Source organism: Mercenaria mercenaria, chromosome 4 (assembly GCF_021730395.1).
Source record: "Mercenaria mercenaria strain notata chromosome 4, MADL_Memer_1, whole genome shotgun sequence".
Classification (NCBI taxonomy): Eukaryota; Metazoa; Mollusca; class Bivalvia; order Venerida; family Veneridae; genus Mercenaria; species Mercenaria mercenaria.
Window position 1 is genome coordinate 82425420 of NC_069364.1, and position 25204 is coordinate 82450623.

Consider the following 25204-nt stretch of genomic DNA (forward strand, 5'->3'; position numbering starts at 1 on the left):
GTTCAATTTGGAACTATCATGAATATATCGCCAAAGGCTGAAATTACCTCAAGCTTATTTAATTTATTATTTACAGATCACGATATATACTAAGTTATAATTTGAGCGCTCGATCTCTTATTTCGAGCTCTGGATATATGTTCTCGATGGCAGGACATATATCTCAAGTGTTAAATTTTAATCTTAAGTCAAAAGGGCCATGATGATCTTTGATCAATTTCCTCAGAGTTTAAAGAGCAAAATCGCAAACAGCAGCAAGGTTTTTTTTGTTTGTGTTTTTTCTTTCTTTTTTTCTTTTTTTTTTTTTTTTTTTTTTTTTTTTTTTTTTTTTTTTGTTTATTAGTAGGTCTAGTGTACGATCTTGGAAGAAAGATCCCAATAAGAATGATAAGTTCCATATTGTTTGACAAGACGACCGTACAGTTCAAGTTTAATTGTTTAACGGAAAGCTGTGGAAACCTCAAGGTTTCTTCACACACAAACATTTTCTCCTTTAGCGTATTGTGGAAAACTGATCTTTAATAATCTTGATATAGCGAAGGGCAAGTTACGTTATTGGTTTACCAAGAAACTGTACATTCGTCAGAAATTTATCAACAATGTTTGCTATGGTATCTCTCGATTCAACAATCAGTGTTGAAATCTGACTTTAAGCTATTTTTACTGAAATCAAACCTATGCTTTGTTATGACTACATTAGATATTACCGGTATGTTGGTTCAGTCTTATACTGCCTAATTTTGCTGCATTTGAACTATGTAAAGCGCCTTTGAACGTGAAATTGATCATGAAAAGGGCGCTATATAAATCTGGTATAATAATAATAATAATGAACATATCGCCAAAGGCTGAAATTACCTCAAGTTTATTCGATTTATTATTTACAGATCACGATATATACTTAGGAAAAATTTGAGCGCTCGATCTCTTATTTCGAGCTTTCGACATATGTTCTCGAGGGCAAGACAAATATCTCAAATGTTAGAGATAAATTTTAATCTTAAGTCAAAAGGGCCATGATGACCTTCGATCAATTTCCTCAGAGTTTAAAGATCAAAATCGCAAACAGCAGCAAGGTTTTTTTGTTTGTTTGTGTTTCTTTTTTCTTTCTTTTTTTCTTTTTTTTTTTTTTTTTTGTTTATTAGTAGGTCTAGTGTACGATCTTGGAACAAAGATCCCAATAAGAATGATAAGTTCCATATTGTTTTGACAAGACGACCGTACAGTTCAAGTTTAATTGTTTAACGGAAAGCTGTGGAAACCTCAAGGTTCCTTCTCACACAAACATTTTCTCCTTTAGCGTATTGAGGAATACTGATCTTTAATAATCTTGATATAGCGAAGGGCAAGTTAAGTTATTGGTTTACCAAGAAATTGTACAGTCGTCAGAAATTTATCAACAATGTTTGCTATGGTATCTCTCGATTCAACAATCAGTGTTGAAATCTGACTTTAAGCTATTTTTACTGAAATCAAACCTATGCTTTGTTATGACTACATTAGATATTACCGGTATGGTGGTTCAGTCTTATACTGCCTAATTTTGTTTATCGTGAAAGTACTTGCTAGAGAAAAATTTATAATTAACTCGACCCTGTGATACACACCGTACTTACACTTGAAATGAGAGTGAATATTTCCATTAGTCCGAAAATTTTATTTCAAGTCATAATGAAGCAATGTAAATGAAAAGTTTAAACTGAACACTAGAAGAACACAAGAACACTTTTGGCACTTTTCATGAAACGCGCATTAAAAATTAGAAACCATCGTGTTTTTACAAATCTTAAACCCATGAAACCTGTATTGGTTTTGTTTGATTTGATTTGATTTGAAACATAAGTCTCGGGATCACTAGTATGTTGGAGTAACATTATGTCGGCTACATAATCCGCAGCACCACGTGTATTTAATTTACTGTTCCGTTGGAATTCCTGCTAAAATATTTATCTTCCTCCTACAAGACAAATAAATGGTCACAGCCACTGACAGCAGTGTTACAATCACTCCAAATGCAATACTAAAACCCTCCATTAGTAGAAGTCTAGGTCGCTCCTCTGTGTTACAATGTATCCACCCGGTTCTAATTTCAGAGCTACAGTATGAAAATCCTAACGCGGAGAAAGATACGTGGAGAATTCCGAATATGACGTCCATGATAACTAATATGTAAAATGTGATGACCTATGAAAAAAAGAGAGAAAAAAGTAAAAGTCATGAATGAAATATGTGAGATATTCCTATTTTATTTTAATTTGTTGTTTTTAACGTCGCACCAACACAATTATAGATTATTTGGCGACTTTACAACTTTGAAGATAAAGGAAACCCCAACTGCTTCTCTGTGTACTATTTCATGACGGGCGTGGTCCAGGGTTAAACCAACGACCTTCCACAAGCAATCTGGACGGCTTCCGCAAATGGATAATTAAACGCCCGAGGGAGGCTTGAACCCACATCTGTGAGTAACAAGTCCTTTGAAGTCAGTGACCTTAACTACTTGGCCGCAAAGGCCCATTCCATTACTTACTATCCCTATCTGAATTGTTTTTATGATGGATTATCTGAATTTATAGTTACCTTTCCTTTAGAGGATGAGGGGTAGTCTGTGTCGTATCCTTTTACCACATTGATGCCCATCGCGAATGTTACAAACGTCTGAAAGGGAAAATTTCTTGCGATGAACACAAAAATTATAATTTACAATTAGGATAGAAAAGAAAAGATGTTTTACATACATTTAAAAGAAACACGACGTTACCTTTGTGGTAAAAGTTCAGACTTATTAAAAACGCATAAATCATTATTATTGATAACACATGAATTTCACTTCCTGTATGTGTAAAATTCATGAAATCCTGTTCGAGCCACAGCATGGGCATTTTGAAACATTTTACTTGATTCTCAAAGAAATATGAGTATATATGCAAAAAAAAAACTTACTAAGAATCCCATCCAAACACCGGAACCAGACGAGAACGGGAATTCAATGTCAGGTGCGGCGTACCATAGTGTATACACCCCAGTTACTGTGCATGCTACTCCTGATAATCCATAAACCACGGAAACAGCTCGGATTATAAATAAAATATCGTCAATATTATGTTTTCCACCTGAAAGAACAGACATTTTTAAAGTAATAAAATTGATTTTTGCATTTCATGTAAGTAAACAAGCTGTCGAGTTGAGGTGAATTACATTAAATTTATTATCTTCCGGGAAACAAAACTGCGAGAACCTTCCTTCTACTTGTTGTAAACATATATGACATTGTCCAGGGTCCCTATAAACAACTAAATTCAGGGTTGGACAAACGAAAACGAACAGCATTATTATAGTAAGCATACATGTTGTAAGATGGTTCTTTAAGGAAAAGTTTGTTAGAATATGTGCAAAAAGAAAGGAAGACAAAATGAAAATGTGTGTGTGTGCGTGTGTGTGTGTGTGTGTGTGTGTGTGTGTGTGTGTGTGTGTTCGGGTTTAACGTCTTTTTCAACAATTTTTCAGTCATATAAACGACGGTGTATATTTGTAGCAGTGAGCACACTGACCAACTTTATAGTGCTGCGGTAGACACGTGGCATGATACCCCACCCAGCCACATTATACTGACACCGGGCTGACCAGTTCTAGCACTATCTCCTTAAAGCTGAGCGCCAAGCGAGGATGCTGCTAGTACCATTATGAAAGTATTTCAAATTTTATACCTTTAACCTTAAAAAAGACGAGCTCAAAACGTTGTTAGATATTACTTTTTTGTTGGGTTTAACGTCGCACCGACACAATTATAGGTCATATGGCGACTTTGATGGTGGCCCGCTGTTTCATCACGGAGGACATCTAGGCAGAAACAATGACATTCCATAAGCCAGCTTGATGGCTTCTTCACATGAAGCACTCAACATCCCAAGTGATGAGGCTCGAACCCACAAGGGTTAATGATTTGAAATCACCGACCTTAAGCACTTAGCAACGGACGCCACCAACAAAAGTGTAATAAAATATGATAACATAAACCAGTTATGAGAAAATATATATATAAAAAACTTTAGAGATAGCTTACCCATGTTTGATCCATGTGAAGTCTCGTGCATAATTACACTATAGGTTTACAGCCTCTCCCCTCTTGTATATTTCTATATCGTCCCTCACGGGATTTGATTTTTCTATCCATACAAAATCAAGACTTCTAAACCTGAACGTTTTTATTAACTAAACGGTCTACACTCGTTATTCATGTATATTACGTATTTTGAATTTATTGTCAAAAAAAACGAAACACCTGTTTAAACTGAAACGTAATTTACTCCAAGTTTTCTTTTAACTTAAAAATCACTTTCAAGATAAGTTATGAATTATGAAATCACACTGATAACTTATGTATAAATAGTATTATGTTATAAAACTTTGAGGCAATCAATTTCTTTATGAATACATTGTATCGGTATGTTGCATGATCACACATATGTAAAAAAGCAATGAAATATTTCACACTCAAATTCATTTTATGTTTGCAAACGTTCCCGAGATAAAGCAGGAGAATAAAATATTTATGTGGTAAATACATAAACAATGTAAAAAGTATTATGGTGCATCAATACTTTCAAAGTATTTCATCTTAAAAGATGTAAGAAAGATTTCTAATGATACACATTTTATAAATTAGTATCTTGCTTGCTACAAATAAATCGCTGTAAGTCGGACAGAAAATTTTTGATTCTCTTTTGGAATAAAGTATGACTTCCTAAACATGGGTTAAAATGCTACAACACTAATATAAGAGTAATCCAAAACATTAGTATGTGGTAGAGTGATATTTAGGCATACGATTTCATCCCCTTTGGGAAGAGAGGGGACATAAAGGATTGCTGTTTTCTGTCCGTGCGCACGAACATCATGAGAAAGAGGAGCAATGTCCGAATGGAGCCACATAGGGTGTGACAGACACAACATCAAGAAGCAAGTAAAACTAAAACTACCAAACATAAGGAAGGGTTGGTAATATAGGGGCTGGGCGAACTGGGTGTAATGAGTGTGGGTACAGATGACGGAATACTAAAAGACACTATCAAGAAACCCAAGAATCCTAAAGAAAGAACAATAATGAAAATTGTCTTCAGACTGTGTGGAGATGAGGGAGGGGACAGGCAAGTGTATGAATAGCATTTCTTTATTCCTCTTCGACATTGCAGCAAAGTGTCACGGACTGCTTCGGTAGAGCTAAGATATGCTGCTACTTGTGCCGACCTTTGTCTATATGTGGCAACATATTTGTTGTATTGGTTGAGGGTTCTATTTTCCAGACACTACTTGCAAAAGGACTGTAATGATAATATATCATAGATATATATTTATTCAACAAGGACAATGTATATACTACCTGTAGTAGCGATGGCGAGTGCAATTCATTACAGTATTACATCACATATTAGTGGGGAAAAAACATATCATATAAAACAATACAATACACATTTATAATGAAATGAGAACGTTTCCTTTTACAACAGTTATATGATTTAAATTACAAAATAGACAATTAAAGCATATTATATGTCTAGAGTACAATCAATGACTAAAATATAAAACTAACCTGTAAAGACAATAAATATATCGTAGATATATATATTTAATTGTCAGAACAACAATGTATATGTATTTACTACTTGTAATAGCCATGGGGAGTGCAATGAATCATTGCTTTATTTCATAACATTGTTGTTCTGTTACGTGTGATGGGATAGTATTATGCACAGGCACCAGAACAAAAAGAAAATAAATGCCTCTGTACATGTTAAACCTTACCCCTAGGTATTCTATAAGAACCTTATAGAAAACCTAGGGGTAGGGTATAACATGTACAGAGGCATTTTCTTTCTGGTCTGGCGCCAGTCGTATTATGTCAGTGAACTTATAACGGGATCATGTATGGGACAATATAAGCGATCAAAATATAGGAGCTAGGACCAGGAATTTGATTTACTTAGTAATACCCTGGACTTGTAGAATTATTATAGTCATTTCCACTTAATAGTAAGGTTTCAAAAAAGGGATGAATACAAACGAAAACAACAGGCTGAATAAATATCATGTTAAATAAATGTTTTATTCAATACAATGGACGATAAATATCTGACCCTACGACAAAAAAAAACAATATCAAGTTTTTATGAAACTTCAAACCATAGGAATTATGTTGGAAGTCATCAAATTACAATGTTACTAAAAACCTAACTCGACCTCAGTCACAAAAAGATCATCGTTGAAAATATGGCAAAATACAAAACAGTGGATAATTTTATCGACATGACAGCAAGATTTATGCAACATATGCCATTTAGTCTGAAGTTTCATTCAGTCGATATTATTAGTTACTTGGGCACTAACTCGCTAACAATTGTTGATAAAACAAGAGAAAACCAAATATTGGGGTCTCTGTGGCCGAGTGGTTAAGGTCGCTGACTTCAAATCACTCGCTCCTCGTTGAATTCTTTATGTGGGAAAGCCATCCCATTGGCTGCGTACGGGTGGACGGTGGTTCTACCTAGGTACCTGCGCGTGGTGAAATAATGCAAAGAGGGGCACCTAGGGCCTCCCTCCATCATCAAAGCTGGAAAGTCTACACATGCCACATGACCTACAATTGTGTCGGTGCAACGTTAACACCACTATCCCCGCCAAAAAATATCTAAACTTTATATTTTAGAACAATTATAGAAGTGATATTAGGTCTATATCCCGCTTTCTTTGCCACCATTTTAGCCCTACTACATAGCTTTAACAAAAGTCCTTTAAACTCCATTGTGTCTAAAGTGACGTTCCTAACATATTAACATATTTTTTCTATTTAGCTTCCTTCTTTCCTATCCTATCTTGTTAGATATTAATACATAATGAAGCTGTTACGGTTATATTTTAATTTATATATACAATTCAAATGTTTATATATCCAAAACTGAAGAATTTTACCAACCATCTTTAAACTACAGTCTGACAAATTTATGTGTTTCACCATGTTGATAAACGAAGAAAATGCAAGTAATGTACAGAGATATACACTGCGTGCTGGTTCAGTCATCAGGTGGAGGTCTCCTTCATCAAATGTTTCGGCGCTTTCTACAACACTCTCAAGAGGTGCGCCGTCTGAGGTGATCAGCCTCAGCCCTGAACCAGCTAGCTCTTCAACGGTTCTTCTCTCTTTATCCATAGCCAGTTTGAGGCCTCTTCTGCCTTCTTTGTTATTGTGTGTATCAGGGTTCTTCTCTTATCACCGTTTATACCCAGATTGCCAAGGACCTGCCATAATGACTGGGCAGCGAATCCTCTGCACTCCACCTCCACAGCATATTGTCCGGCTTTCCATACCTTCTACCCACGCTCATCCACAAGTATCTGGTACTTCGACAGTTTCCTCACATGGGCACCGTCCATTCTTGTTTCCCACGACACAGTCAACTCCACAACCGCAACTTGTCTTATTATTTTAGACAATAAGACAATGTCCGGCCGCTGAGATACAGTCTAAGGTGGAAATTGCAGCTTCTCCTTTAGGCCTGCCTTCATTTCCCAGAACATGTACAATGGATTATTTATTTTGTTTCCATCGAAATTAAAGTTTGAATATAGAGGGTCTCTAAAGAAAACATTATAGATCCATGTTGATATTTATAGAATTGTACCAATTGTAATAATGTCAGTAGATTTTGTCTAAACCAACTGAAATAGAAGATTGTTTAGGACAAACTGGGAGATGAATAGAGAAATAAAAAGAGAAGTAGCTTGAACATTCACTAGAAATTTGTTAAACCGAACATTTGCCAGATGGAGATGAATATTAATAAAAAAAAATGTGAGCCGCACCATGAAAAAACCAACTTAGTCCATTTGCGACCAGGATGGATCCAGACCAGCATATGCAAATGCACTATGTTGTTTTCCCATGTTTTCCAATGGTGTAGCATGTTCTCTAGTAAGAAGTTGAACATTTGCCAGAGAGGAGTTTAACGCTCATCAGAAAAATAGGTTATAACATTTTATCTAGAAAGGAGGTTAACATTCGCCCTATTTGAATTAAAAATTCGCCACAAGGCGCCTTGCTTTGGTCATAAAAAACTCTAACATTCAAAACATTTGCTTGAAAGGTATTGATTATTCAATTGAAAAGGGTTTATCTTTCGCACATTGAACATTTCACTACTTTTTATTTTTAACATACTGAAGATACAGGTCTTTTCTATTGATATCATTTAACGAGATTTTATCAATTTCATAAATTCAAAGCGAAAATACAAACATGAAATATTCTTTAGATCAGACGTTTAATGTTAGATTTTCCAGCTGTAACGTTAGAATTTCTTCTTTCTGTACCTATCTTAGACAAAATCATCTTGGCTTACGTCAACGACGTCAATGTCGAAATGTTGAAGAAGACTTTGACATGTTTTAGAATTCGTTGTGTACACGCGTCTGACATAAGCTGACTTTGTTATATGAAAATATGATTTTCTATTTAATACAGGCTTTAAAACAGTATCTGACAACAAAGCCGCCGTTGTATTCTTTTAGACAAATCCGTCAGCTTAAGGTGAAACACGTGATTTTCTTCTCGGACTTATTCCACTGAATATTTTACTGAAAAGTGTAGATACTTGTGTTTAAGTTACTTATGTTACTGTAACAACGTATATATCTAAATTTAGTCTCATCCTAAATCGTCTGCTTAGCTCAACAGGTACCGGAGCGCTGATATATGATTGCAGTAAGGCATATGTTATCCGTAACGATTTGATACAAAATCATTCGTCCTTCACTTTTGATTCATTCCTAGAAACATCGACACAATATCCAGGAACACTCGTTATAATAACTGCCCGCCGTTATATAACCGAAATATTGTTGAAAAACAGCGATTAACCTAAACCGTATGAGTAATGCCTACATTTGGCCTGCGATGCGTCTGCGGAGTCCGTAGACTGCCCGTATTCTCCTTTCGGTATGACATCCGTGCTGACAAAGAAGGAGGCAGTGCGATTTTCGTACTGATTCACATGCTCCACAGCCTCTCGAAAAGTTATACAAATTTAAAATAAAACGTAAGCCCGTATCCCGTAGACATGTCGCAGCTAGCATTTCACAATCCCCACACGGCATCGTTTGGAGGTTGCGCGCTGAACGTGCAGTCAACGCATGATCTTCCGTGGACATGGTGTTCAAAAGAAAACGTACGAAGATAGAAGACTCAATGGACCTTCGCACGAGACTCGCACAGTTGCCGATCGCTACCCGTGTAGCACCCGTGAAATCGCACAGATATTGATGAATCATCGCGCGGCAACCGTACAGCGGCCGCACCATTGTCGTGCGGACGCCTTGATATGGGCAAAACATTTTTCAGATGGATACATATACTATTGGCCATCGTCAGCGCGGAAGCCATACGGACGTCGCACGATTTCCATGGAAACTTGCGGATACTGCACGACAACTGCACTAAAATTGAATGATTTCCGTATTATCTCCGCGCAGCGTCCGTACGGATTTCTCCCGTCCCTCTTCCGAGAGCCTATACAAAAATGGCACGATTCTCGCATATAATGTGAACACATACGCCGCCTCGATGCACCCAAAACCGCAAGAAAAATCGTAGACTAATTTATCGCAGAACGCCCGGGTCAAATGTGAATTAGGCAAAAGGAAAAGTCTATATCACAACTTTAGTTTATGCATTTTTGTATATTTCTTGTAAAGAAATTAATGTAAATGAGCTTTTCTTCTCGTATAAAAGTGGTTTACGTATTTCTGTGGCTACAAGAAAAAATGATGTAGCCATATTAGAATCAGTATCTTTTTAAACAAACATATTAGGTTCACTACCTTTGTCCTGCAAATAGTCCAGCAGTTAGCGAATACAATCACTACATGCTGCTTTCTTGTTGCTGTTGTCGCCGTCGTCATTGTTGTTGTATTTTTTTTAATTATTTTGTTCTTTGTTTTCTATTGTTGCAACGCGATGTCGGCGACCTTCGTAGACGTGGACAGAATCTAATATGAAATGAGGTAATAATAATAATAATAATTTTATTTTCTAAAGGTTACATTCTAAGTGTACAAATACAAATATCATACAACTTATTTCCAGTATAGCCTTCAATTAATATACATTCACACATATACACAATCATACGGTCAATTTATAATTAAACTTTTATACAAAAATACACATACTAAGTATCAGAATTACTCTTTTTTTTTCGACAAACACCTCTCAAATTAAAGAAGTTTTAAATGAACATAATAAAACAATATGTTTTAAAAGAATTATCATGCGTCACAAAGATTATTAATGACACTAAAGATATACAGGAAAAGAAAGTATGTCCCATAAAATAATAAACATGTTCTAGATTTGAATAATAAGATAAAACAATTATAATACAGTAACATTAATTCAACAAAATTCTTGTTATTACAAGTAATAAATTGCTAAAAACTATTGTAACAAGAGAAAATTCTTTAAATCATGCTTGAACGCAGTTATATTATTATTATGAAGTTTTTGATGTAAGAAGAAAGTGAATTCCTTATGTGTGCAGGTCAGACGGTGGGTATAGCTAACATAATTGCTGTTGTTTATACACCTTGTCTGCGGTCAACAGGTGATCAGTTTTCTATATCTCTTAACTTTGATGTTGTTAATGGGATTCAAACATTAAAAAGGTAATAACAAGTTTACATAACAGAACAGAACAGTTTTATGTCAAAAACTTTGGCTATGTTTCTTTAGGTGACAGTATGATATTAAAGTGGAAATGCACTTTTTAAACTAACGGTTACACTATAGATACCTTGTCCTTTCTTCATAACAAGAGAGCCAAGATGGCCCTAGGTCGCTCACCTGAGAAACACACTATAACACACTATAACAGTGTAAACATGTTTGACCTAGTGATTTCATGGAAAAATATATTCTGACCAATTATCATTAAAATTGGAGCAAACATATTGAGTATAAATAAGTATTTTCTTTAATTTGACCTAGTGACCTAGTTTTTGACCACAGATGACCCATATTCGAACTTGACCTAGACTTCATCAAGGCTATCATTCTGACCAAATTTCATGAAGATCAATTGAAAAAAACAGCCTCTATCGCATACACAATGTTTTTCTTAGATTTGACCTAGTGACCTAGTTTTTGACCCCAGATGATCCATATTCAAACTTCACCTAGATTTTAACAAGGCTATCATTCTGACCAATATTCATGAAGATCAATTGAAAAATACAGCCTCTGTCGCATACACAAGGTTTTTCTTTGATTTGACCTAGTGACCTAGTTTTTGACTCGAGATAAACCATTTTCAAACTTGGCCTAGATTTTATCAAGGCTATCATTCTGACCAATATTCATGAAGATCAATAGAAAAGTATAGCCTCTATCATCGCATACACAAGGTTTTTCTATGATTTGATCTAGTGACCTAGTTTTTGATCCGAGATAACCCATTTTCAAACTTGGCCTAGATTTGATCAAGGTTATCATTCTGACCAATATTCATGAAGTTTAGTTGAAAAATACAGCCTCTATCGCATACACAAGGTTTTTCTTTGATTTGACCTAGTGACCTAGTTTTTGCCCACAGACTACCCATATTCAAATTTCACCTAGATTTCATCAAGGCAACCATTCAGACAAAATTTCATGAAGATCAGTTGAAAAAATTTTGCCTCTATCGCATACACAAGGTTTTTCTTTGATTTGACCTAGTGACCTAGTTTTTGATCCGAGATGGCCCATTTTCAAACTTGGCCTAGATTTCATCAAGGCTATCATTCTGACCAATATTCATGAAGATCAATTGAAAAATACAGCCCCTATCGCATACACATTTTTTTTATTTGACCTAGTGACCTAGTTTTTGACCCGAGATAAAGTATTTTCAAACTTGGCCTAGACTTTATCAAGGCTATCATTCTGACCAAAATTCATGAAGATCAATTGAAAAATACCGCCTCTATCGCATACACAAGGTTTTTCTTTGAGTTGACCTAGTGACCTAGTTTTTGATCTGAGATAAACCATTTTCAAACTTGGCCTAGATTTCATCAAGGCAATCATTCTGACCAAAATTCGTGAAAATCAATTGAAAAATACAGCCAATATCGCATACACAAGGTTTTCTTTGAGTTGACCTAGTGACCTAGTTTTTGAACCGAGATGGCCCATTTTCTACCTCGCCCTAGATTTTATCAAGGTTATTATTGTAGCCAATATTCATGAAGATTAATTGAAAAATACAGCCTCTATCGCATACACAAGGTTTTTCTTTGATTTGACCTAGTGACCTAGTTTTTGACCCGAGATAACCCATTTTCAAACTCGGCCTAGATTTCATCAAGGTTATCATTCTGACCAAAATTCATGAAGAGTAATTGAAAAATACAGCCCCTATCGCATACACAAGCCAAATGTTGACAGACAGACAGACAGACAGACAGACGACGGACGCCGGACATCGAGCGATCAGAGCTAAAAAGGGATGACTGCACCTTTTTGTGATCATATGATCAAGTTGATAAATTTTGCTTCCTTGCTAAAAGATAATATAGATATCAAAAGACCAACCGTGACAATACATTTTCAAATACCAATGAAAATAACACATAAATGCTTGCACACTTATAGGAGAGGATTGGGACCTTATCAGCTAACATCTTTTTTACACTCTTAAGTATTTGAAAATAGTTTTCAATTTAATCAAGATAAAGTAAATACGTAGGGGGGTTTAAAATGAATACATTGCCTCTAAACTTCCTGAATCGAATGTTTAAATATACTTTGTAGATGTTTTATCACATTACGTCGATAATGTATTAGGCTAGAACAAAATTTCTTGGTTTCTGTTCGTTTCAGTGATATTGTATCTTGCCAGTTTATTTCACATGCTCAATTATTAATCAAGTGGTAAAACGGCCTTACAAACAAAGGAACTAAAATTGCTAATATTCTTGCGGATAGGAGTACTGCTCGTGCGTGTGTGAGTGTGAGGGTGCGTTCGTCTGTATTATATTTTGAACGCATGCGCACATTACATTTTATAAGAAGTGGTTGTAAAGCTTCTGACCGTATGGCGAACCTGGAATTCGCGGTATACCACTGATATGCTAGAAAAAAGAATTTTAAATCTTAAACTTAATTTAGAGCGGCCTATATTTATAACCTAGATATGAAAAGTAAATAAAATGATAACAAGTTTAAATATATTCTTACATGATTTTCTCAACCAGGAAAAGGGAAGAAGGAACGCAGTAAACGTAAATAAGCTTAAAAACCAATCGCTATGGTCGTCATAAAATGATTTCATATAAATTCAACCGACCATCGATTTCGGCCAATCCGTTTGTTTAAATGTGTTATGATCTCTTTCTGCAAATGCTGTATTTATGTTACAGAACTAGGTCTTGCGCAATTTATTTTATTTTATCTCAGGTTTCCACCTGCATGTTAGCCTTGATTTAATTTACAAGATTGGCAAATTACCTGCTAACCAAATCTTGGCCTGGTATCGCAGATTTTCTAGTTGCTTATCTGACTGTAGCGATGTTTTACAGGATATTTATACCACTTTTTGCTAATGCGCAACTTTTAGGTAAGAACTTATTTTTATATAGTAAAAGTTCGTGTAGGTTGCTCAATTCAAAATTTATATCAGCAAATTAACTGGCTCTCACTATCTGACAGACGATTATATCAAAAACTTTTAATCGCATTTAGAATTCGTAACGGTGATGCGCCCGAGTATTTGAATAATATTTTTCCAAACATTGTCAACAATTCTACACATTACAACTTAATTAAGAAACGCTGAAAATTATATAATCCTCAGTCGGAGAACTCAAATATTTTCTCATTCCTTTGTGCCTTCTGCTACTGATATATGGAACAATTTGAGTCGTAAAATAAGAGCCACAAACACTTTGTCATGTTTTAAAAGATTGTTAAAAACAACCGTTTTTTTTTCCAACTACAGAAACTCCAAAATGGTATCTTGTAGGAGAAAGAAAATTTTCTATAATTCATGCAAGGCTTAGAAACGCGTGCAGTAATTTGAATTTCCATTTATTTTGCAACCATCTGTCTCAGAACTCAAGCTGTTCTTGTGCGGAGAAGACCTTGAAGACGTTAAATATTTTCTTTTTATTTGTACGAAATATACAAATCAAAGGATTAAACTTTTCCACGATTTTAGGCAATTTCAACATTTAAATACCCAACTTCTTTTAGTTGGTAATTCCGAATCGTCATATGAAGACAACTGTAAAATATTCTGTTCAGTCCAGCATTATATAAAATCAGCCAAACGCTTTTGAGACTCACCATATTTAGCAGGCAGTATTATTCAATTTATTTACAAGTTTATTATTGACAAGACCCCAGTTGTTTCTTTTTCTTTTGTTCTTTTTCCAAAATGTAGTACATGTTAATGCAATTTAATTGCATCTTTTTTATACTCTTACATCTGTCTGTACACTGATTATTCACAAATATGCTTGTCTATATAAGTACACATGTACTCGTTTCTCTTTTTCAAGTTTTTTTCCCCAAATGTAGTACATGTTGTAATTGCATCATTTTTAGTCTTACATCTATCTATACATTGCCACTAGTCACAAATGTGTTTGTTTATAAGTACACATGTACTTGTACCTTATACATATTTCAACTCTTTTTTTTTTTTCTTTTTTTTTTTGTAACTGTAATATTGTATTTATTATTTACCACACATGTTATTGATTAGTCGCATTGTTGTAAACTAAATAGGCCTATGTAAATATTTTCATTAGGGAAGACCCGTTACTAATGTTGCGAGAACTTGTGGGTCGACCCTTTTGCCTACTATATGTACAATTGACGTAGTTATCTGTTTATATATGTATATATTGGCAATAAAATTAGGAGCGCAATATTATCCGCGAAAGAACGAGTGCATATATCCACATACAAAGCTGATAACCTTTTTATTACATACCCACTTTCAAATGATAAGTTTATATCTAAATTTATTATTCTGCAACTATAGACAGGAAAAATACGAAAATAGTTTCTCCGAAAATGCAATAAACAAATCAAACTGACGCGCATTAACAAATTCCGTGAAATTGACGTCAACTTGTTGTCGCAACCTTAGCGTGAACGCCATGGACGTCACGCGATTCTTTCCATTACAACGTTAATAAAACATTCCACGCCCGATATGAAAGCGTTCCACGTCATGATATGGAAAAATAGAATGTTTCTCATTGCAGAGTTGGTGCAGCCGTTCTGCGCCTGCGCGGAATTATTATCCATTGGAGCGCACGGCAAAATTACTCATTTTTTTGCATGTCCGCACGCATTTAGAGTAACAAATGCATAATATACTGACTAGAGGTTAGGGTTAGTATCACCATGGTTACAAAATATATACATTTAAGATATTTTCTTTCAAATTTAGTTAATCCGGTATATACCGGAGTTTGTAATATATCACAGGTGCACCAACTCTGTATTTAGTCACAGCCGGAAAAATATTGCACGATCGCAGTCCATTGAAACCCAGTGGAAAATATTTTAGGTATGACTTTTTAATCGCTTCATTAGTGTGCTTGAAACATTCATTTAACCTTCAGCCCGCTAAATTTCTAAAATGGATTGGGCCATCATTTAATTTGGGCATTATCATTCATTATTTCAAAGGGTGTTCACTAAAAAATAACTGACTGAATAGCGAACAGTGCAGAGCATGACCTGCATGCACGGACGTCCTGGCTGATCATGGTCTGCATTAGTCGCAATAGCAGAATCACTTGCCGCCAGCAGGTATAGATCTACTAGCGTCTGGAAATGGTCACAAGTTCATGAATACTTCGGTACATTGCTTTTGCACTTTACAAGTATGAAATCATCCATTTTCTAAGCGACTATCTGTAGAGGATTTCAGATTGAGTAAATCCTCGAAATGAAGTTCCAACGAACAAAAGTAAAACTCTTATTCAGATCATGAAGCTCACGAATTCATATATCCGCACAAATAAGCGGTCTTTTTACGACGACGTTTACGGCAAACTAAATGTGTTTGTATACCCATTCTTCTGAAAACAAATCATGAACCTGTCCCCAATCTGATGCTTCGTGGTTTAATAATTCCGAAATAATGAATTAATGGCTACAGGAACGCTTCAAAACATTTTAAATGACGTTATTGACGTTACGACGTTACGTGCCAGTTACCGCGCAAAATGAATAGCTTTTATTTTGACAGTACGTAATTCTGTCCATTTTCTTTATATGAAATATTTTTAAACAGACATTATTTGCTGAAATATTATTTATGAGTCTTTCGCTCTGAATAATGGTCAATATTTTGGGGATTTTTGTTATTGGGAATATAGTTGGATAAAAGGTTACATATTACGGCCATTTTCAAATAAAAGTAGGGCAGTTTGATTTGTAATACATATTTTTCAGTTTCCGTTGATAATTTGTTACTTATATACTAAAACTAAGCTCTAAAAGTGTTCAAATTTCGGTAGAAATTGTGGTTTCTTGAATCAAATTGATGTTACCATGGAAACGAAGTCCGTGACCTATATATCTAAATGCAAAATTCAAAAGGAACACAGCTTCAGCTTTTTATATACATTTTTACAATATCCATGAGACTATAATAGCAGCATGCAGAACGATTTTTCCATAAAAAAAGGTAATTGTAAATAACGTGATAATTAAATCAGCATTTTTCTAATAAAATTTAGGGCTGGTCGATTTTGTTTCTTCCTTTAGGATAATTCTAAATACAAAACATGTAGTTATAAAATATGTAAATTGAACATAGAATAATTAGTGGACTTTTATGAAAGTATAAGTAAAACTTTGTCACAAGTAAGTAGTCTTCATTTTTATATTTTACAGTGTTAGTTGGAGCACAATATTTTACTGAGACATGCGTGGAGACCAGTCATAGAAAGAAGTCCACGCAGCTGGATTGTACCGACGGAATCATCTCTGACGTCAGCGTCACTTCCGGCCTGGGAAGGTGTCTGAATGACGCGGGTAAGGTTTTAAATATTACATTATTTTTCCATTTTTTCTCTTTTGGATTTTCATAGCGCCACAGTTTTCACCCTATAGTTGCTTCAAATAGGAGACATAGTCATTTAAAGTAAGAGTTAGGCACGAAGTACGGCGTTCGAATCTAGTCAATCATATAGGACTTTCCTTGTCCATTTACCAGTCCATCCGTCTGAGAGTCACGATTTCCCTCTTTAGCCGCTAATTAGCTTTTAATAGAAATAACTGGAATGGTTTTTATGATATAATCCTTATGTTACGGCTTGACGATCTTTCACGAAGTTATTTCCCAATCATTTTATAACCTTGAAAGTTTCCTTAACACTTAAAAGAACTGAAGTGTTTTGCGAACACTATCTTTGTTTTGGGTGACTTTTTTCATGGAATTGTTGCCGTTTGATATTTTCTAATCATGAAACATTGTCGGCATATTTTTCTAATCCATTGGTTTGAATGTGACTAAAAACAATAACAATAATAGCTGGAACAACTGATACGTATTAGACCTTCCTGATAATAATAGGTATAAGTATAGTTGTTCAATGCGCATCCATCGTCACTTCATATGATAATACATCGATCTGCTGGTTGGATTTTGATAAAGACATAATCTTATATTTAACAAAACCGTTCTCCATTCATTTTTTTATATATACTTAACTATTATGTAAAGAAACAGAGCTTTCCTGGATAATTTTGCCGCACGCTGTGCGTCATTTGCTGGCACGCTCAATGTTGCAGGTATCATGTGTTTCATTAAGGGAAACGCTCGCAGACTTACGTCTCTGTCTAATTCTTCAAAATTGCCCCTTTGTAAATACCTTAATCGCCCTGAAAAGCATTGTAGTAGGAGAAAGCGTGGGAGCTATCTGGTTTAATGGTAGGTTTTTTGTACACTATTTTTTCACTTGGCACGGCCGCAGAGGTCTAAATTTAAGTTGGTTTCTGTTAAAATTTCATTGTTTTAGGATGTATTTTTGACATTTTGGTAGAAATAAAATGGAAGAGAATGTTGTATTTGGTGAAGTGAAAGTCAATTTTAGTACGAGTCGGACTACCATGTTACAGCAGTGTGATTTTATATGGGATTTCACAGTAAGTTTATGTGACAAGAGAAATCTCTATTAAAGATATATGATCCCTACCTTTTTCTTCATTTTATGTCGCTTTTATCATAATTCTTTAAAATGAGATAAGGATTTTTTTTATCTGAAATGGGTCCAGATATGTTTGGCAGCTCTTTAAAAATTGTCAGTTTTATAAAGGGAATACTATTTACACTTATGTGACCAATTTTTAACAACTCCTGCAAAATATCTATTTTAGTTAACAATAGTTATTTTTTCTTGGAAAAAAACCTGTTTTAAGGAGGTGCGAGTTCGGGTCAAGAATTTTAAAATTTTAGAGTCTTTAATTTTTTGGAAGAGTAAAGCTCATCTTTGGCCCAAAAAAATCACACCGAGGTAATTTGGGGAGGTATATCTTTACATTAAGAGTTAGGTTCATGTTTCGGAGAAAAAAGTATGAACATCACTAAATCATAGAAAGAAAGCATGCATTGTTTCACATGAAGAATAAAACAGCATATAAAACATGTGTACATTATTCTACAAGATCATTGTCAATTTACTAATATGTATTGAATTCTGGAAAGGGACTTCATGAAGGGGCCACACTTCTTGACAGTTCAGCGCTTTTAAAAAGTCATCGTTTTGATGCATTTGCAACAATGTACCAGTGTTTAAACTTAACATAACATAGGTAAACCATCGTTTTTGACAATTATTTACATTTATTTCTTTACAAATTATATTTTTCTTTTAAGGGGGACAATTCCTTTAGAATGTTTTAAGTATCCAATTCTATGGAACAGAACAGTAAAAATGTATTGGATAAGTTTGTTTGTCAAGATGTGGTTCGTTTACTAATAATATCTGTTGTTTTGTGATGCACTGCTAAACCTTAATGGATTGTTAAGGATGTAGTTTTAATATCCTGAAGTGTCGCCTTGCTTCTTTCTTTGACATTCAATTTATATATATATATTGGGACTATTTTCACCGAAAGTTACACGCACTCAATAATACTAGGATACTGGAGACATGACCCTTCAAATAAAAATTTGAAGAATATTTATTCAGTAGCGTGCTATTGTTTTGAAGGCAGATGTTTGGGTATGACACCAACTGTGATGGTTGACAGCATGAATTGCTACTGGAATAGTGACTGTCTAATTAAGTGGCCACGAGACCCAATTATCTACACGGAAACTGACAGGACTTGTATGGGAAGAGTACCTACTTTCATGAGTATCAGCTACAAATGTTTCAAACCGACTGATAACCAGGAGGAAAATGGTTTTGTCAATGGTAGCTATGAAATATATAATTATATTTGAGTGTCTAAAGGTTATCTTTAACTACAAAACACAATGTTTTGCAGAAGAGGTTATATTGATTAAATGTAAATGTTTCTCATAAGTATATGCTTAATGAACGATTTTTTAAATGTTATTTTTTTAAATGTCTTGTTTTAACATTGTTTTAAAAATCCAAATGAAATAGCATTTGAGCCGCACCATCAGAAAACCAGTCTGGTCAGGATCCATGCTGTTCGGTTTCAAAGCATATTGCAATTAGAGGAACCATTAGCGAACAGCATGGATCCTGACTAGACTGCGCGGATGAATTTACTAATATAATATCTTTTATTGCTTCTCGTATAAAATGAGTAGCCGTTCTTTTCTCATGTTTTTAAAGACAAGTTCCTCTAAACAATTGCATGTATTTATCAAAACAAAATGGCGGAAAATGTTGAAACACATCAGCATTAAATTTTGTTGCGGGTTATATATGTATATGATCAGATTATTCAATTGATTGTGTGTCAAAGTGTAACTCATATTGTAGAAATATGTCAAAATCACAAACCTAAACCATTATGTAAGGCCCATTTAGGACGAACAACAATTTACAAGGGGAATTGTGTGGAAAGATCCCACCCTTTCTGACGTAAGTCCGTATGCCATATAATGGTTCATGAGCATCCATATATTTTTCCCTGATTTTTAGGCAAAGAACACTTTTTAGTCATTACTATTTTTTACAGATGTTCAACCTAAAAAACTTCTTATCGATATGTGCAGCGATGATGTAGAAGAATCTGTTTACAAAAGGACAGGGGATTCGAAAATGGCCGGTATCATCCGAAGCCATAAACTATATCCTTGGGACTATTCGAATTCGCGTAGAACATGTTCAGTAAATATATACTGGCGTTCAAAGCAAAAACAAAAGCTGGTGGTTACCGTTAAGGGCATAGACCTAAGCGAGAACGACTCACTAACTATTAGGAACGAAAAACGAGAGGCAGTCAATGTCACCTCTGAAAGAACATTTATTTTCTCTGACGGAACCGTAACATCCTTCGTCTTCAGTGTTGGATGGCAGTCAAACAGTGGAAAAGGCTTTCTTCTTTGCTTCAGATGTAAGTAAACCCATGCCATCATACACCTCTTGGTTTTTGCTGGAAAAAAACTATACATTCTACATAGGAAAAGCACAACTAACAAATAACAGTGAAATGCAGTTTTTCCTAATCAGTGTATATTTATGGTTCTTTACGATAATGGAGTCAGATCATCGAATCTGTACAAAGGGTTTGCTTTTATGTCGGTGCTAGGGGTGTAAGGGCTATTGCACATTTCATTACCTCTCATGAACAGACTCAGTTAGCTTCCTTCTATACTTCCAAATCTTCTTATAGATATTATTAACACCACATATATTCTAAACTATAATTAATTAATTATTGACGGCCGACTCCTACTATTCAAACCAATTAAAACCGCATGCGCATGTGTGAAACACTATCAAAAGCTTGAAAATCGCCGTATGACTTTGACTGTGAAGGTGTGTCTCTAAACCTTAAATTAAAAAGAACCTAATAGGCACGGTAAAACTAATTTATGTTGAATACTTTTATTCTACCTGAAATGAATAAAGAGTCCCTGGTTAGCAGCTGATGCGATCTGTACGTTCAGTTGCTTAATATTCTCCCTTGACCGATTGTGATTTAAGACCCCCTAGCCCCTAGCCCCTGAAACATCTTTATTAAACATATATGCAATATGTTTACCTGTCCAAGCAGAGAGTAGCAAGTACAAATAGCTAATGCATCGTCTGTGTGTACACGAGTGAGTCGCGTTTTGCTGTTGTCAGTAGATCACAATACCTAGAGAATGCATGGATCTTCCTTGGGTATAAGTATGTTAAAGGTACATGTGAAAGAAATCTCGAAAATGAAAAACAGTTTTTGGTCAATAACAAGAAAACAGCAAACAAGTCAATAGGAAAATTGATCATGGTCAGCGAATAAATATTACTTTCGGTTGTTTGTTTCAAAGTTAGTATGACTTTGAGATTGAAAACTAATTCTACTAAGTACATGTAACTGTAGCTGTCTTATTTAATTACCGCCAACATGTCATTATAGAGTACATTATGTATTGTTTACAAGTATGCTCTTGTTTGCAGTTATATCTGATGTGGATAAAACTGTCAAGGATGATGCTTGTGAGAGTATTATGACGGCTGGTATAGTAAACAATGTAGAACCAGACGATCAAGGTTCTCCTCCATTCCACCTAGCAACGACGACCACGTCCACGATAACCACACCTGAAATCACCACCACTCTACCAATACCAAAACGTAATGTTTTTATTACTATAGACTATATTGTTTAACTCCGATGCGACAGAATTGACTTTTATTTTCATGACAATATGTATTTTAAGAATGGTGTCAGCTGGGATAGATTAACATTTCATGTACAATCAGTGTATTTACACTGGTACATACCGGCTCCACCAATCATGTACAGTCAGTGTATTTACACTGGTACATACCAGTTCCATCGATCATACAGACACTTTTTTCTCATAAAGCGGGAAAGACAAGAAAACGGTATGCAGTCACTTGTCTTTTATTAACTAACAGACGCCATTATTATACCATTTTGCAGATTGTCAGTAATGACTTAGCCATGCTCGTACTTTCCGGTCGCATTTAACATTTTACAAGTAATTTTTACTGCGCCACTACATAGGTTCTTCGAGGCAACTGAGATTAATTTATTGGCATGTTTTTGTTTAAAACATTTAAAAGTTATCAAGTTATAAAATTGCTAATAAACGTTCTTTTGTTCGCAACTGCCACGTTATATCCCAGATGCCTAGGATCCATTATTATAAAATTCTATGCTCTTGTTCGCTGATTCGCACGCAGTGACCATTAAGAACGTAGAAGTATTGATAATAGTTCAGACAGCTGTAATAAAAATAGATAACTCAAATTCAAATTTACCATTTTAAAATTACTTGTTTCCATATCTATACCATATTTTATTGTTTCATTAGTAACAGTAAATGAAATGTAAAAACTACATACTTATGTTAGCTCTGTACACTGTTTTGTTTATTTGTTTGAGAAGCTGCAGTTTGCCTTAAGATCTTGTGCAGACTGTACTAGATACACTGTACTTATGTTACAGGTTGTCTAAGGAAGAAAACTGAAAAGAAAAGATTAAAATGTGCTAAAAGAAATAGGAACAAAGGAAGAACTGGCAAGAAGAACAGACCAGGAAGACGGGATAGACGGAAAAAGGGCAAAAAAGACAGAAGGAAAAGACGTCATAGCAACCGGAGGCATAACTGAAAGTCTGAACGACTGGTGGTGTCTTGAACTTTATGATGCGGAATAGTACATCACTCATTCAAATAGAATAGCAATGTATAAATACTCATGCACATGTATGATATATTAGAGTACATTAACACCAAAATGGTGTATAGAATAGATGTAGTTTCGTAAACGTATATATATATATATATGATTTACCTTTAATATCCTTTGAATTGAAATACTCTTTGATTTTGCACTTGCATATTTGTAGCTGGGGAAGATGTATAATAAAATTTGTGAAAAGATCCTTTGGTAGCATAGTATGCAACCCAGCACAATAAAACATATGTATGAGCCGTGCCATGAGAAAACCAACATAGTGGGTTTGCGACCAGCATGGATCCAGACCAGCCTGCGCATCTGCGCAGTCTGGTCAGGATCCATGCTGTTCGCTAATGGTTTCTCTAATTGCAGTAGGCTTCAAAAGCGAACAGCATGGATCCTGACCAGACTGCGCGGATGCGCAGGCTGGTCTGGATCCATGCTGGTCGCACACCCACTATGTTGGTTTTCTCATGGCACGGCTCATATTATAATTTCGTGTAAATGATGATTGTACGATGGTAGGAAATTATCAAGGAAAATGCCTAATATTTTCATTGGGGTATGCCGGTCTGAACTTCAAAAGAATGACTACGAAATTAACTGGTGAGCATTTGATTCTGATTAAATATCGAAACTCCTCAATATCATACTTGTGCCAAACGAATTGTACGACAGTTATTTCCCGTTCCTGTTGATGAAAACATAATGTCATGCTGTTCAACAATTTTCATAACTGCTGTGTTCGTTAATTGAAATTTATTAGAAATTAACTTTGAGAAAACAAAGCTTTGATACATTTTTTTTCTTATCATATAGGCCTACAATCAACAGTTAAGTCTCATTTTTTTCGTATTGTCTTCGTACTGGTCTGTATATTAGAGTTGATCCCGCCTTAGGTGCCACTGTATTAAACAGTTACCTAGCTTAAGCAGCCAGTCCACTAATTTCCCAAACTGATTTTTTGTGCTAATTTTCACCTGCCTTAAGCACCCAGATTTTGCCGTTAGGCATCACATTTAATTGAAAAACAATAAAATTCACCTATACAGAAGCGAACTCCTCGGGAACGGCAAATTCTATAACGAATTATCTATCTGTAACATATCAATTGATTGTGCCTCTTGGTTTTAAAAGCGCACTAACAGAATGTAGTTTACTTGACTAACTTACGATTTGGTTGTTTATATGCTGTCAGTCCCCATGACAAACAGCTGAAGGGTTCACTTATTACGTGGATTTCTTCCTATCTGTCGTCCCGTAAACAACGTACATTTTCCATAGTTATCCGTTCACACGCTTGTGTAGGAAACTTACGATATTTCTATTACTTTTAATACACGGGGTAAATCACATGTTTACATTATTATTCTTAAGTGTTAATAATGTTTGTTTTTCAACTGTTGTTGTCACTTGCGTCGCAAATAATATCTTTGAGTGCTGTAGTATGGGAAATGCATCAGACCTTGATAGTTATATTTTAATCTGGGAACTTTATACATTTTTGAGATAATACTTTTGTTAAGCGGCGATATTGAGAAAAATCCAGGTCCAGTTGAGACAGATGAAAATTGTTTATCTATTTATAGTCAAAATATAAGAAGTATTAGAAATAAGATTAATTTTATAAAAGATAACTGGCTTGATTACAACTTGCTCTGTTTCACAGAGACACATCTTGACAATACGGTATCAAACGAATCTGTTTCTATTGAATCTTTTTCTACTGTCTATCGCAAAGACGTTACCTGTCATTCAGGCGGAATTTTAGTTTATGTTTCTGATCAATTTACTTCAAAGCGCAAATTAGAGTTCGAAGTCTATCTGCAAGAATCAGTTTGGATTGAGTTAAGAAACAAACATACTAAATATCTTATCTGTACCGTATACAGGCAGCCAAACGCGCCCGTTGAATTTTGGAATAAATTGAATATTTGTTTAGAAAAAAGTCTTGAATATTGTGATAAAGTTATGTTAGTAGGAGATGTAAACGAAGACCAATTAAATTTGAATAATCACAAATTGAAATGTATTTTATTACTTAATGATTTTCGAAATATGAAAGAACCGACTCGAGTTACCGAAAACTCTTCAACATTAATAGACTTTATAGCAGTTACTGACAATATTCAAGTTTATCATTCAGGAATATTTAATACACCGCGTGATATAAGTGATCATTACGGAACTTACGTATATATTATATATATACAAGAATCGTGTAAAATATATAAAATACGCGTATGGATTTACGAGCGCGGAAATTTTCAGGAATTGAATAATCTTATACAGAATACAGACTAGTCGTGTC

General features: G+C 34.9%; 2 protein-coding genes across 2 annotated transcripts; one reads left to right on the top strand and one right to left on the bottom strand.

Annotated features, from left to right (window-relative positions):
• Positions 1 to 841: 841 nt before the first annotated feature.
• On the bottom strand, positions 842 to 4517 carry LOC123552304 (uncharacterized). Its single transcript, XM_045341858.2, has 4 exons — positions 4064 to 4517; positions 2944 to 3113; positions 2581 to 2658; positions 842 to 2184 (listed from the first exon to the last, which is right to left on the bottom strand). Exons 1-4 carry the CDS (start codon positions 4092 to 4094, stop codon positions 1915 to 1917), a joined length of 549 nt encoding a protein of 182 aa, XP_045197793.2. The 5' UTR covers positions 4095 to 4517; the 3' UTR covers positions 842 to 1914.
• Positions 4518 to 13397: 8880 nt separating this feature from the next.
• LOC123552306 (uncharacterized) lies at positions 13398 to 23096 on the top strand. Its single transcript, XM_045341859.2, has 6 exons — positions 13398 to 13646; positions 16949 to 17089; positions 19270 to 19476; positions 20216 to 20593; positions 21643 to 21819; positions 22661 to 23096. The coding sequence occupies exons 1-6, from the start codon at positions 13598 to 13600 to the stop codon at positions 22822 to 22824; spliced, it is 1116 nt and encodes a 371-aa protein (XP_045197794.2). The 5' UTR covers positions 13398 to 13597; the 3' UTR covers positions 22825 to 23096.
• The last annotated feature ends 2108 nt before the right edge of the window (positions 23097 to 25204 follow it).

Excerpts from the sequence above, each read along its gene's own strand:
- LOC123552304 (XM_045341858.2), bottom strand. The coding sequence starts at position 4,094 with ATGCACGAGACTTCACATGGATCAAACATGG. Across the intron at positions 2,659-2,943 it reads GTGTTTGGATGGGATTCTTA|ACGTTTGTAACATTCGCGAT; the intron begins GTAAGTTTTTTT and ends TTTCCCTTTCAG. Across the intron at positions 2,185-2,580 it reads CCTCATCCTCTAAAGGAAAG|GTCATCACATTTTACATATT; the intron begins GTAACTATAAAT and ends TTTTTTTCATAG.
- LOC123552306 (XM_045341859.2), top strand. The coding sequence starts at position 13,598 with ATGTTTTACAGGATATTTATACCACTTTTTGCTAATGCGCAACTTTTA. Across the intron at positions 19,477-20,215 it reads GGAAAATGGTTTTGTCAATG|ATGTTCAACCTAAAAAACTT; the intron begins GTAGCTATGAAA and ends TATTTTTTACAG. Across the intron at positions 21,820-22,660 it reads CACTCTACCAATACCAAAAC|GTTGTCTAAGGAAGAAAACT; the intron begins GTAATGTTTTTA and ends CTTATGTTACAG.